At 37.0% G+C, this 15,437-nt stretch overlaps 1 protein-coding gene across 4 annotated transcripts in view; it reads left to right on the forward strand.

The window, feature by feature from the left end:
* SLC44A1 (solute carrier family 44 member 1) overlaps window positions 1-15,437 on the forward strand; it is a 79,317-nt gene that overhangs the window by 25,122 nt on the left and 38,758 nt on the right. For all 4 annotated transcript variants that reach the window (XM_042866182.1, XM_042866184.1, XM_042866185.1 and 1 more), the window contains exons 4-5: window positions 4,103-4,239; window positions 13,141-13,234. In XM_042866182.1, the coding sequence (XP_042722116.1) occupies window positions 4,103-4,239; window positions 13,141-13,234 (231 nt within the window). The remainder of the gene's footprint in view (window positions 1-4,102; window positions 4,240-13,140; window positions 13,235-15,437) is intronic.

Below are 15,437 nucleotides of genomic sequence, written 5' to 3' on the forward strand. Positions count from 1 at the left end.
TCATGAAAAGTGTTGATGTTTAGCTCATAACAAAAGCCAGGTGGAGTTTTAAGCGTGCATGCAGAAAACTTTATTTAGTAAAATTAGATGCCCTATACATCATTTATTTTGATTGTGATAGTTTAATTAAGTTCTCCATTATGTTGGTAAGATGCTTACAAATAACAGTAAATGATTGTTCTGTAAAGTGCTCATTTGCCTGTATAGAGATGCCTTGAGGATGTCAATGACACTGGCAAATAAAAGAATGTATGAAGTACTTGAAGGTAATATAAGCTTATTGACGTAATTTGCCACTGTGCTTAAAATGTACTGTTCATGCTTCCAGAATCGAGATGTGTTGTATAAAAGGATGATGCTTTGACTTCCTGTTTTTACATGGGAAGAGGAGATCACTGCATTTCTCATGGTCATGAATAGGTCACTTGTCAAGAGCCAGAGCCATTGATGCTCTGTTTCTAATCTCAGATCATTTCTGAAATTACATTACTTCCTTTTACCTTTAGGAAAAAAAGGAACATATCAAAATAGAAACTCCAAACAATAAGGAAGATTATCCTATATACCTGTAGTTTTTTAAAAAATTATTTTATATATTCTTTCATTATATATGTATAAGTTTGATACAATTTTAACTTATTCTGAAGTTCAGTTTGAACGTTCTTCCTCAGGATGAACAACTTTGATATTGATCTTACTTTCAGATACTGTGACTTCTGAAAATTGACGTAGTCTCGTGCCATCTTTGTCTATGTGTATAAGAATCCATTTAAAATGAGACATGAACTCAACATTTTTAGTTTTTATTATACCTATGGAATGTAGACATATTAAAAACTTAATGCATTTATTTTTACCTGAAGTAATTTTTTTCACTGTACTGAATTTCAGAGACAAGTGTTGTTTTCCAAAAAAAGTGGGTTGCTGAGATATTACATAAGAATTATTAGGCTGTGAGTTTGACATACTGAATTTCCTAAGGCAAGCAAACTTTCACTTGCAGCATGGAAGCTGCAAGTCTTTGTATTGCTGATCTAAGTTACGGTCTTACCAACGAACTGGTCTATTTTTGATTCTGAAGAACTGAAAGTGCAGTACAAGACATGAGCAAAACCTGTTCATTGGTGACATGGTATAGAATTTTCTACAATAAAATTAGTTGTTTTCAATAAATTGTAGCTCAAAAGTCAAACCACTTTCCTCTATCATGCTGTTGTTTGATATTTCATGTTTTAGCTGTTTGAAATAGAAAAATGTGATTCGTAGAGCATGGATGGAAGTCACTGATTTCGTAGCTTGGAATTTGATTTGCAGCTGCCTTATTTCTGTTAGAGTCATCTCTGAACTGTACAGTGTAGTATTTGAACTACATGTGTCCATTTAAACATACTTCTGTCCAAACTGTGTATGGCACTATATTTGCGTTGTATTTCTGAGTTGCCTGTCCTGACTTGAAACTGTAGTATTTATTTTAGAAAACACTAATTTTTTCCAGATGTTAAGATTATAGATTAGTCCTTGAGTTCATTTGAAGAATGTTGGGCTGTCTTCCAGTCTGAGTACCAGCAATGCTGAAGTGGTTTTCCTTTGCTTGTCCCAGCAGTACATGTTTAAGGATGCTGGGAGTACCCTCCTGCACAACCATTGGAGCCCAGCCTAGGGATTTGGGGTGTCCCAGGCTGAGGGACACAGCTGGACGAACACTGCAGAATGCTGACAGGACACACAGCACACAGGCACAGCACAGTCCCCTCCTGCCCTGGGACTGGCAGAGCCAGCAGGCCCTGGTGCAGGCTCACACAAGAGATCCGCAGGCCATCATCGTGGCTGTGCCAGTCACCTCAGGGCTGCTGGCACCACATCTACGTGTACTGGTCCCCTGGTAGCTCTTACCTGGCAGCATTGCGTGGAGCAACATCATGCAGAGATGATGAACCAAGGGTTTAGTAAGAAAATTGGATAGGCTGTGGTAGTCAGCTGCAGGATTCCTTCTGACTAGCCTTAGCATACACACAGCCAACTCCTTTTACGCGTTTTTATGTATTTTCCCCTTTGTTCCCATCCCTGTTGTCACCTCAGCTGGCATAGATCCACTGACCTTCTCCAGTGTCCTGGACCTTTAGGTTTGTATCTGTATCAGTTGCAAAGTCTCTGTTTGCCTGCTACTACTTGATAGCCCATCAGTTGCTGTAGTTCACTAATGGTGCATGTTTTACGTTTGTCTCCCTCCTTTATCAGAATTTGACAGTAGTGAGATGACCAGGTTTGTGATCATCACTGCCTCCCTCATCATTTGTTGTTCAGATTTGAGTCTTAGATGTTCTTGTTAATGGCTGCTTCAACTTAATATGCCCTTAAACAATGCCCAAATCCCCCTCCTTACGGGAGGGAACAGCATCTTCAGGGACTTGCTTTCGTGAAGAAGAAGTGGTGACAAGACTATCCAATTAACATGCTACTGTCTATCTCAGTATCAATTCAAAGATGTTTATAGAATGTTTATGAAGTAAGGACAAAGAAAAGAATGCATATGATGTATTACCATATTACACTTTACTTAGATAACATGGATTTCAAGTTTCAAGAAATGAGTCAAAGTCTTGAAGCTAAGGGCTGAGAAACTGCAGAGAGTAGTAGTAACTCATACACTGGAATTGGATAATAGGTAACTTTTACTGGGAAGGAAGATTAGTTGGGAATTTGCACATAAAAAATGTTGAAACGGAATGTAAACATTAACCTTTACGAGCATGGCCTACTGATAGAATGTATTTGTTTTTACGTTTTCTAGTATCTGTGCTGTGTTTTTTGAAGCAGGTTAGTTCCAATTATATAAGAAAGATGTATGGTTTGACATTTCATCATGGTTTGTGAGATTTGTTAAGAATTATGTCACTTTCAAAGTATTATCTCTAAAGTATGTAGTGTCAAACATATTGGACATTACGTTTTGTTCTAACTCTTTCTGACGTAGCAGTATCAAGTATCCAAATGAAACATTAATGTATTTATTTCTGTTAATGTGCTTCTAAAGAAGTCTTATGTGCACTATATATTTTAAGATGTACTTAAACTCTATGTAACTGTAAAGTAGCTTGGAAAAGTTTTCTGAGGTTAGAAGGAATTTTTATAGATTATGGGATGAATTTCTGACTGCAGAAAAAAGTCATTTAATATCGCTTGCTTTTTTTTTTTTTATCATTGTTATGTTAGATAATATGAAGAGAGTATTTGAATTCATGACATGTTACCAGAGTTATGGGAGTTTGAAATGCTTGTTCAGCTTCTGGGAGAAGAAAAAGAGATAATCTGACTTCATTATACCACAAATGGGCAATACTGTAGGGTTAGTCTTTGTGATGAAGTATGCATAGCTAGGAGATAAAGTTGGCTAGGGAGCTATAGTATGTACTTCACAAGCAGCTTGTTTGTTTGTTTTTAGTGGCAGTGGCCATCATGGAAAGTTGTGAGATAGAATCTCTTTAAAATGCTGCCCTTGAGCTCTAGCCACTTGATCTACATGAATGTGAATTTTAATTTAAAATAAATACTAATATGATATGCTCGACTTCATGGGCTGGTGCTGTAGAAAATCAGTCTAAACCAAAAAACTGTTTGGAATTTTTCATATTCTGTGTGTTCATTAACAACAGATGGTCATTTTTTGTAGGATAAGTATAGCCTTATGTGATTTGTTGTGTATCTTTTGAAAACCTGGAAATACTGAGGTTTTTGGTTTTTTTTTTTTTTTGAAAGAAGCTCTATCTTTCAATTGAAAGACAGATATCTGTGAAGAGGTGTGATAGAAGTGCTAGTCTGTATATTTGTAAACATAGATTTGAATAGATTTGCATCTGATAGTTTAATATCCCTGCTGTATGATCCAAAAAATAAAAAAATCAGTAAAAATACTGATGTATTTGTGGTGCATATATTGAGTATATGAATTCCTTTTAATCATACAATTGTATTTAATGTAAAATTTTACACATTTCCTGGTAGATTTAAAGTTAGTCTTGAATGAATCTTGTAGTTTGAGATTAATTTTCTTCAATGTAATTGTTGATTAAAATAGAAGTAACTTGCATTTTTTCCTCCTTAGGTATGTATTCTTCTTGGACCCATGCAATATTGATCTGGTACACCAGAAGATCAAATCTCTTGCTTTGTGTGTGTCAGCTTGCCCAAGGAAAGAACTAAAAACTTTGGCTGATGTTCAGAAATTTGCAGAAACTAATGGTATGAAAAAAGCATATCTATTCATGTACCAATTTTGTAAGATTGTAGAAAGACTTGTGCATTATCTGAAAAATGAAATCTCCACTAAGAAATAGTGTTGAACTCGTAACGTTTCCCTTAAAGCTTACAATGTTAGTATGGTTGTGTTCATGTCTTGGACAGTTTTGAAGGCTCATTCTTAAAACAGGAGCAGAAAGTATAATGAGGATGTCTAACACTGAGCATGTTCCAGCTCTTACAGAAGTGTTCTGATATTGCTGTTCACTGACTGTTGAAATACCTTCAAGAGGCCTGTGACCTCTTTGCATTTCTGCTGTCAGACTGCACATGAAGCATGTCTGTGGTTGTGGGAAATTGTCCTGTTTTTATTCAGTGCCACAGGGCAATACCTTTTTGCTTTGGGATTGTTTTTTTGTTTCTTTTTTTGCTTTTTTAAAAACTATAAAAAAATGAACACTATAAAAAAAATAACAGGGAGAACAACTTTATTGCCATATAAAATACTGTACTCCATCCCCAAAAGCAGTACTTTTTTTCTGTAGTAATGATACTAACATTTTTGTATTTTAACACTATGCATAATAAAATGCATGAGAGATAATAAATTTTTGGACCATACAAAACAAAGTAAAGGTAAAAACTTGAAAATAATTTGAGGAAATTGTCAAGTTCTTCCACTATTAAAGTGGAGAATTTTGTTCTAGACTTCACACCTGTTATTTTATAATGCTATGATGAGATGTCTTCATGACTCAGCTAATGATGAGTCTGTCTGGTTGACCAAGTTCAAAGCAGTGAACTTGACTGCTTTTCACAGACAGAAATGACGTGTTGTTCTCTGTTCTACTACTGGTACTATGAGCACTTGTTTTTGTTTTGTTTTTTTGAAAACAAAACAAGTTCAAGTGGCCCTAGAACACTATTAGCACTCTCAGGTCTTCCCAGTGAATTGTCTGCATATCTTGGTATCTGACAGGTGAATCACAGAGCTTAATATAGTGTGGAATTAAAGCATGTTACTTGAAAGTCTGTGTGCAAACAGCTGTCTCAGCACCATGCAGGGGATAGTCTGGGAGTGATAACTTCCTCATGTAATTTGTTTACTGTTGTCAATTTAAGCCCACAATGAAAGTTAGTATTACTGTAGTATGGTTTTGCTCTTCACCTCTAAATGTGGCTGAGTCTCTCTTACTTAGTGCAGACTCAGTATATTTTTGTGTGGAGTTTAAGTACGTCTTGAAGTAAAAAGCAGCCTGTGTTACCTGTAATACTGTGTAACCACAAATACTGTTTCTGTGTTTCTATGTGAAGTTTTATATAAACTACGCCTGAAATATTTTCAGCATAATCATTTTTTAAAGTATAGCAAAAGTTGCTCTTCCTAAAAACTATGTGTCTTGTCTTAGTGATTCTAAGTGTATCTCCCTTAGCATTTTTAGGTTTTAAACAAAACTCAGTTTTTCATTAATTAGTATCAGAGCCAGTTGTTTCAGCTTAGAGAAGCTTGGCCAAAAGTGTGAAATATGTTGTTAAAGCAAAATAGAAGCCCCAGTTTCCATTATATGATTTTGGGCTTTTCAAGACAACCAAAAAAAAAGAGTACTGAACTAAGTCAGGCTTTCTTTCTTTAAGTGTATGCTGTACAAAACTGGAATCACACAGTTCTGTGGAACTTATTTTCATGGCTTTAGTTCTGATTTAAATGTTCACCACTCAGGGCAGGTTCCAAAAAGTTTATTTTGTAGCAAATAAATAGCCTACCTGTTGAGCACCATAAATGTTATGGCAACACAGTTTGCGGATAGATAGTAAAATTGAAAGCATTATTCAATCCTGCAATAGCAAAAGAACATTGAATTAATATAAAAATTACAGGATTCGTTAATCAGGATCTTTTCTCTGAGAGCTGCTTTATAGCTTTAAGAAAAGGTTTAAGCTACATAAAACTATTAAACTCTTGCAGGCTATTTCAAGTGACAATAAACCCTATAAAAAGAACGATGAGGAAATCTGAGAAATTTGAACATGACTGCACACAGTTTAGTTGCAGTTTCTATTCTAGTGATGTTATCAAGTTAAGTTTGAAGAAGGAAGGCAAGAGATTTGTTTGGTTTACTGTGACAGTCAGTGGAGTTTTCCATGCTAACAATTTCTAACGCCTGTCAAAAAAAAAAAAAGCCTCAATATTTGAAAATGCATGGGCGTAGAATGCAATAACACCTTAATTTTGATCTGCTGAACCTTTCTAAAAGCTTTAACTCTTCTACAGCTTGAAGATTATAGTGATGCTGAAGATAGGCTTTGTGTGGGTTGCTGCACGTAATTTGAAGAACTAGCCATTTTCATCTGGCTCAGATGTCCTTCCTGAAGTCACCTTACCTGTCTCTACACCTTGCAATTTCTTCTTAAATTACTGCTTAAGAGTCGTTCTATTCAAAAGAAGTTTTCTGTTGTGCCTCAGCCCATCAAAAGTTGGCACAGTAAATTCAGATGAAGAATTTTACCTGAACGTCTTTATGAGAAGCTGTAATACATCCTGCAACATACTGATTTTATTATTTTATTGACATTAAGATATGATCCTTCAAATAGTTTAGCATTTATGGTTTCTTTCCTAAAATGGGGCAGGTACTTAACTGCTTACACACAGTGTGATAGAACTGCTACCCCAGAACTCAAAGCTTTTAGGGAGGAATTCTTTGTTATAGTGCAGTACAGCATGTGTTTGTAAGCAGTACAGCATGTGTTTGTAAAGTTATGAATAGGCATTTAAGGCAGATTCTTAATTCTTGCTTGAGGCATGAAGAGCATTTCATTGTGAAGCAGCCTTTTGGCTTCCTGAATCAATGATGATGCACTTGCTATTCGGCTGTAATTTGGGAAAAAGAGATGATTTAGTGAATAGTGCTGCACCATTTCAGTTTAGTAACTTCTCTACCCTACTTGGTTTCTCACTACAAGGTCCTGCATTAGCAGTGCCATTGCATCTAAGAAAAAGAGAACTCTGTTCTTCAGAAAGCCAGGCTGAGATTCAAGAAACAAGAAAGTGTGTGCCTTCAGTCTGTTGAGAGTGGCTGATGGACAGAATACTTGTAATTGGTTGGGACCTCTTAGAAGTGGCAAAACAAGGAAGGAGAATGCTGGGCAGTTGGCTGAGATCTTCACCCTGTACAAAGATGCAAGCTGAAAATCTTATATGTGTTTTGAAATGACTCCTGAAGCTGATGCAGCATTTAGAGGGAATGTTTTCTACTTCTGCTCTCACCCAGACAAACTAATAGTTGACTTTATGGAGCTAATGGATTTTGTACAGCAAAGAAATTTTGTAATGTGAACTGATTATTGGCTGATCTCTCCAGGACTTTGTCACCCAGCAGAACATTTCAGGCAGGGATTCGATGTTTTTGTTTGGTCTTCGCACTTAAAAAAAAAAACACCAAAAAACAAAAAAACCTGTACATGTTGTGTATTGTTTCTTTTTTTTTACAGAAAGCCGATTGGTGCATGACATGTAGGAAACATTACAGTGGCCTTTTCAAGGCCTTGCCAAAGCATTTCTTAACATCCCTGAAGATGTAATTAATTTATAATTGTGAGAAATGAGCTATGTGGTGTCAGTATTAAAACAAACAAACAAACGAAAAAATAAACAGCACTAAGCAGCTGGCCAGAATGTCTGACATGTTTAATTAAATATTATTTGTAATAACTAGTCTTTATGAGAGCTGGCATTCATATATGTTTTGTAAATAACTACATGCAGATTTAGGAGCCTGAAATTACTTCTGTTCTAATATGTGTTGTCAGACATCTCCATAAGGAGAATTCTGTATTTAGACCAGGCAAGTTGGGGTTCAGGTAGACTTCAGAGTTTGAGATGAAGGTACATTAAGTCTGCTACTGTAACTGACCTGAAGTAAGTCAGTAAAGGAAATCAAGCTGCCTGGACCAGAGGAGGGCATCTGTCTGAGCTCTAGGGGAAATCTTTTTTTTTTTTTGTCTGAAGATAATAATTTTTTTACACATAGTAATCAAAGTAAACCCTTACAGTGTGCTGATAGTATTTGCCATAGAAATACCTTAGAAATAGTAGTTATATCACTGCCAGATTCTGACATTTTTTCTTCTGTTTCTGTTCTGTCTGCTACCATTTTTTTCTCCTTTCCCTCAATAGAAGCGTCTTGTTTGAAACTCAATTCTTAATTGAATCTTGCTACTGCCATGTAATTGTTTACAATTACATGAAAAAATATGATGTCAGTGATAGTGGAACAAAATATCAAATGTAATGGAATACCTGCAGAATGAAGGGGTAGGAAATAATCATTGGTGTATGTTTTGTGTTTTACTACAAACAGGTTATTGCTGCGTGGGAAGGAGATTTTGGAGCTACTTAGTACAATGAAAGAATTAGGGGAAAGCACAGAATTGTCCAGAAGTGTAAGATTTATTAATTGTTAAGAGAGGAAAACAAGAACTATATTACATGTGTGAATTCTTGCTCTGTTGTCATCATAAAGATTGTGTTGTCATCCTTACTTTGTGAATGTCAGGTGATGGTACATCCCCTTGGAACACCCAGGAGTTTAGATACATTCAGTCTCCTCACTTTCCTTCCTTTGAAACTGTGTGCTCCTGAAAGACACTGAAGAATAGTTCTGAAGAATGAAACTTGCTTTATTCACTGAGAACGAATCTGTTGTATTTATCTGAGAAGTCCTGACCACAGTGCTTCATCCAATGCCATTTTGCTAATCTCAAGGCATCAGTGCTTTTCTGGTTTCTAGTATGACCCAGAAATTAGATTAATATGTTAGGTAAAATTCTGTCATCATGAGGCCTTTTACGTGTGTCCTGGAACCATTTACAGCAGAGGTGTCTACAATATATATAGGTATGTTTATGCAGACCTCTGATGCTTCCATGTTAATTACTACTTCAGACTGTATTCATATCAATAGCTGAGATGTGGAGTTCTTGTTTTCTCACTCATTTATACTTCTGATGCTAACTTGTGCATAACATAATGCTGCTTCATTCCTAAATGAAGCATTAAATATGAACTATCTGCTTCTGAAGTGTCTTTGTTACTGCCTTGTCAAGTAGGAAACTGATCCAAGCCTAAACTTTATGTATTCTTAGTGCTTGCGTTCTCAGTGCAGTTATTTCATACGGTTGACAGGATATAATCACAATTGTCAAACCTAGGAATGAAAAATCAGCACCAGTGTATTTCCTTTCATGATAGCTTGAGCCTTTTTCAACTTGGGAGGAATGAAGAGGGACTTCTGTTAGCAATGATAGTAACTTAATTTTGTATGGAAACACTGCTTGTCATCTTACCTAGTCTGTGGTTTTTGGTTTTAGGATTTACAGCAGAATTCTTCACAGGTAAATGATCCAGTGTCTTAAGCTTCCATCTTTTTTTTTTTTTTTTTTTTTTTTTTTTTTTTTTAAGGAAATGGGACGATTGCACCCATGACTGTGTTAAGGTTGGAAGGAAAGCATATCTTCTGAGACGCTTTGTTCCAATCATGGCCTCAAAATATTCTAATGCCTAGAGCAGCTCTTTTTATGGATAAGCCATGGGACAGAAACGGTGTTGCATCTCCAGAATACCACCTAGTGTATGAAAGCACCAAATAAAAATCCCTATGAGACCATAAGACTCTGGTGTATTCGTTGCTGGCTGGGCAGCTGTTAGTCCACACGGTTCAGAAGTATTTTTCTTTAAGGTTACAGCGTGTTGTGATCTCAAATTCAATCCATGTAGGACAGTTGAATGTTATTTGCCTGATTATTTCTCCAGAAGAAATATATGCAGAGAGATTAGCAAATAATTATTATATAATGATTTTTCAGTTTGTTCTCTGAATTCTACGTACAATGTTTATGAAACAATTAAGAGTGTTAGTAGTTTAGGAATAATAGTAATGTCTTTGGTAAACTAATTGTCTCAGCAAAGTAGATAACTGGAATTAATCTTTTAGCTTCTCCAGGACTCATAAACTCAAAGAGCACAATTGAGACTGGCTATGCAAAGATTAGTCTCTATAGCCCATATTAGAGGAGTCTAAAGAAGCAAGTTCCATGAACGTAAAATTGAAAGCCATAGCCCAGAGGAGCCCTGGGAGCAAGCAGTTCATAAGAATCATCATAGAATTCTAAAATGGCTTGGATTGGAAAAAAGCCTTGAAGATAATCTAGTTCCATCCTCCCTGCTGTGGGCAGAGTTGCTACCCTCTAGATCAGGCTGCCCAAGGCCCCATCCAGCCTGGCCTTGAGCCCCTCCAGGGGAGGGAAGGGGCATCCACAGTTTCTCTGGGCAGCCTATGCCAATGTCTTACTGCCCTCTGAAGGAAGGATTTCATAGAATCAGAGAGGGGTTTGCATGTCTCCTGACCAGCGTACCTGCAGAACCCCATGATATTTTTTATATCTCTTGTCAAGTTCTTGTTTTTTTTTTTTTTTTTACTGCACTTTGGCTTTCCTGATCCCATTGCTGCATGGATTTTATTTTTGTTTTCCCCAGTCTGTACATGTCTGGAATTGTTCCAACCAAGGTGCAACATCTTGCATTTGGCTTTGTTGAAACGTAATAGGTTCACGTGGTCCCACTTATCCAGCTTGTCCTTTGGATGGCATCACTTCCTTCTTCGTATCAACTGCAAGAGATGAGAGTCCCAGACTAGAGGTGATAGTGACAGCCAGAAGCATCCATTGCTCCTTTGAATGACAGGATGGGGCGTGCTCAGGAGGGTTCTGGGTTGAACTGGCAACATGTTTCCAGTTTCCTCCACAGCCAGGGACTTTCTGGCTCATCTTCATCAACAATTTCTGCTTGAATGTCTGTGTGCAGATTATGATCTGGCATTCACTATTTCTCCCGTTACGTTTTTGAGTGGGATGCAAAGAGAAGGACTTTGAAATGCGCTTCTTCTTTTGTCAGGTTCTCCTGTTCCAGGCCTATAGTGAATCCTGCTTTCTCTTTTATCAGCTGGGATCAGTAAAAGTCACAAGGAACACCACAGGCCTTCCACAGTTCACCTGTCCTCTGCGCTTACATGGTGTGGGGGCCTCTGTATATGTTACGAAAGCTGTAGCTGAACACTGGTAGCACTGAACAAGAAAACAGAGCAGACATCTCATTTTCAGTGTCTTGAATCTGTATAAAGCTTGTCCTTATACAGTCCCTCCTACTTCTTCATGAAATAATTTCTGTAAGTTAGATTTTGGTCTCTGTATAGAAAGCAGAACACAGTTAAGTATCTTCTTGTTCCTTGTGTCTGTAAGAGATGGTACATATGTGACTGCTTCCTGCAGTGTACCCCACCTCATAGCTCTCACACCTATAGCAATGTGTCCAGATCAAAAACTTCTGCAATATTATAGTGCCTTTTGTCCAAAAAGAACAATAATTACTTTTAAATACTCCTTTTATCACTGTGATGTTAAGAAGGTAAATTTGTCTCATGTCTTTCTATATAATACAGTATTATCCACAAAATCAGACAGAAGCATCAGGATGCTTACAAACGGTACAATTAAAAACAGAGTTCAGATGTTTTCCCTCTGCAAGAAATCTAACTTTCTTAATGGTGTATTTGGTGTTTTGGGTCTTCCCCCCAGAAATTGACTCTGCAGAAGCAATACTTAAGTAGTGTTCCGGAGACTGAATGGAATAGCTTCCTCAGCTGTTCTGTCTTCTGTTCCAGCCCATAGAGATGTTTTCATAGGGGTAGCAATATGCCAATGATAAACAAGATACTTACAACTTCTTCAAATAGTATGTTCACTTTCTATGAATAGTACTTATGTTTTGTATCACACAAGCCAAGAGAAGAGTGTTTCTCAAGACTCACAACTTAACTTGTGGAAAAATTAATAATGTCTATATTATTTAGATCCAGTTTGTAGAAATCCCTTCTACTAAGTATTCATGGAGAGAAGACTTTGAGAATATGAGGAATAAAATCTACCTGTGGATCACCAAGATGTCCTTAGTTGGTTATGTAGCCTTTACCATTCTTTTTTACACATACAGAATCCCTGCACTGGAGAATTAGAAAGCAAACAAGCTTGAGAAGAAGCTCACTTTGGATAAGCAGCTCATCCCCTTGCAGCCTTTCTCTCTTCCCCCTGTTTCTGAGAAACCAGTGCTCCAATCTGACTTGGCAGTTGCTCTTTTCCTGGAAACACTGGTGTCAGTGTTGAGTATGTTGATCATAGACAAATGGGAAGAGAGCTGCCTGGGTAGTATATGTCCATTAGGCACATGTTTGATATTAAGTAAAACTGAAATAATGTTTGAGTTTTGTTTTTGGCGATTTGATATTTATAATACTGTACTGACTTGTACACGTAGAATATTTAGCTTTTTTAAGAGCTTTAGAGATTTGATACAGTCAGGCATTGTAGTTGGCCAACTACATAACCTCTGCAGTTTGGTTCCTTTATTCCTTTCTCTGAAGTCTATAGATCAGTTGTATTTTAAGAACGTTTTTTTAAAGTAAACTGAATATTTATTAATGTAATAAGTGTTGTATTATGCAATATTCATACATTGAATCATCAAGAAAAAATGTGGTGGGGTAGCAGGGAAGAATGACTTTGAGGTGCATTGTGTCTTTTACATGGGATCATGAATCAGCCTTTTCCTCTTGAATTTATAAACTCTGGAAAATCCAATACTAGATGGAAAACATAATTCTGTTAAGTGAAGTATATGCTGGGCTTGATTCAGTGCTTCATTACAGGAGGAGCTGTAGCATAGCATTGCAGTAATAGCATGAGGCACTGCAGAATGGCAACCTGTATCAGTTTTGATATTGTTTGCAAAGATTAGGAATATTTAATTTTTCTCCATCAGTCATTTTTCTTTTTTTCCCCCCCTCTCAACAGGATCTACTCTGTGTAGCTATGAACTACTGCCATCAGAATATACTACAGACCCGAGGGCTGCCAAGTTGTGTCCTAAATATCCTGTTCCAGAGAGGTAATATTAACATCTTATCTGATGTGGGGGTGAAGGGAACAGAGACTTAATTTGTTTATATGATTAAGTGTTCTTTAGAAAACAAGCCTCATAAATTTCTTGTTTTACAGATGGATTTTTTTTTTTTATTATTGTTGCATGTTTTTAAAACGCATTGGGAATACAGCTTATAAAGGAAAACATGAATTATCCACGCATGCATTAGTAAGATGACTGAGCTGATATAATTCAGTTCTCTACTGTCTCATGTAACCAGTACAGTGCTGAGTATCAGCTGTTTTTCTACCTTTTACCCACAGCCAGCTGCCTTCCAGTGCTGCAGTTCAGGGAGCCATGTGTGACTATGTCATTTTCTCTCTCAAAAATCCAATATGCCTCAGAAATTATATGTCGAGTATTCACTTTTTGCACCTTACATCAACTAATCAGGTGCAGCAAGTTGCTTCATTTTTAATTCTTTCAGTTCCCAAATGACCAATGTGGGAATGCTCAAGAAATAAAAAGGGATTTTTATTTTATAAACAGATCAATTTGAGTTTTATTGTTCAAAATATTATGCTGGACTGCTTTTTGTGAAGTAGAGAGAAAGGACTCTTGCTCCAGAGACTCTGCTATTGCTAGCCGTGTTGGCTCCACTGGAAGCATTTCTGTGAAAAGAAGTGATTGTACACATTTTCATCAATAATTCTTCTCAAGAAGAATCCAGTTCTGTTTTCTCACATTTTAGCTTTTCAAGCATATCCAGTAGAGATTGTAACTGCTTACTCTTGCCCTATACATCATTTTTTGTTAAAGTTTAATAAAATGTCAGTTCTAGAAACTCTAGTTTTAAGTATCTCTTGTTGTTATGGTAGGCTGTCTGGTGAATATATATTTTAATGTATGTAGCAGCTGGAATTAATTTATTTATTTTACTTTTCCTCACAGCAAGTCAGTATTCTATGCAACTAACCAGCTGTTATAGCTGTAATACAAAAATGCAAATTTCAGTGCTGGCTTGCATACTGAAAAGCCTTGTCAGTCTTAATTTCTGTCAGATATATATTGACTTTTCTCACTGTGTGTTCCCATGCCATTCAGTCTGAATGAATGTAACTTAATAAGAAAACAGATAAGTAGAACAGTATGTCAGAACTCTAATGATACTATGTAAATTCTGTGGAAACGCTGCCTCAAGTTATTTCGGAAAAGCTATTGTGTCAGTGGTGTATTTCCCCTTTGTTATTTGGCATGAATAAAATGTACAACATATTTGAATATTTTTGAAATTGAGAAGTCTAAGCTTGATGCCCTCAGGCAGAAAAGGCCTATATTGTATATGTAATCCACTCTGTTTTTCAGATTTTTATGGTTAAATTATTTGAGAAAATTGGTGTAATTTGGAGGGGAAATGGAATCCTGTGGAGGGAGACAAATGAAAAGCCTGCACAATGTAGACTGAGACATTCTGGCTGAACTTACCAGCCCTCCTTTTCTTTGATTCAATCTGTCAGAGGTAGGAAACATCATCTAACTCCCATGGAATTGGAAGTGGAATTGGAGGTAGCTCAAGCTGTGAGGTCTGTCCCTTGATATTTGATGACTTCTCACCTTGCAGTTGAGACTCTGGTTCTCAAGGGACTCCGATCCACCACCTTCAAGGCACTATGTACCTTTAACTTAACCGTTCAGCCTAGCAGTGCAGTTAGCAATTCATGTTTCTGCTGTGACTGCCTAGAATCTCTGAGTCTCAGGGGATCACAACCTTTCTTTTTAGTTTTGGAATAGAGAACACTAGAGGAAAATCCATTCAGCTTTTTCCTCCAGTGTTTCTCTCTCAGCCAGCTCTGCGGAGCTGTACTAAGAGTCTGTTTGGTAAAGCTTATAGAAAACAAAAAGCTGGGTAACAGTGGCATTTCAACCAATCACCCTATACATAGGTGTACAATCAATGAATATGTGGATATTATAATTAAGAAATACACAAGAAAGTTAGGCTAAACAGGTTATCACACTAAAGAATGGATGGAAAGCTTGCCCTTGTCCTGGATTCGCTGAGAAGACTCCAGGAGGAGCAGTCTCCAAAGGAGATCCTTCTCCAGTGAATAGTCAGCTCTTAAATGGGATCTAGGAGAGGTGGAGCCAGGCTCCAGCCCTTCCAGTAGCACAGGAGAGTTGTCTTCACCTGTGCTGCCAGGGCTGACTCATTGCTCACCTCCAGTGA

Source organism: Lagopus leucura, unplaced genomic scaffold, assembly GCF_019238085.1.
Source record: "Lagopus leucura isolate 7727_CA_CO unplaced genomic scaffold, USGS_WTPT01 Super-Scaffold_810, whole genome shotgun sequence".
NCBI classification, from domain to species: domain Eukaryota; kingdom Metazoa; phylum Chordata; class Aves; order Galliformes; family Phasianidae; genus Lagopus; species Lagopus leucura.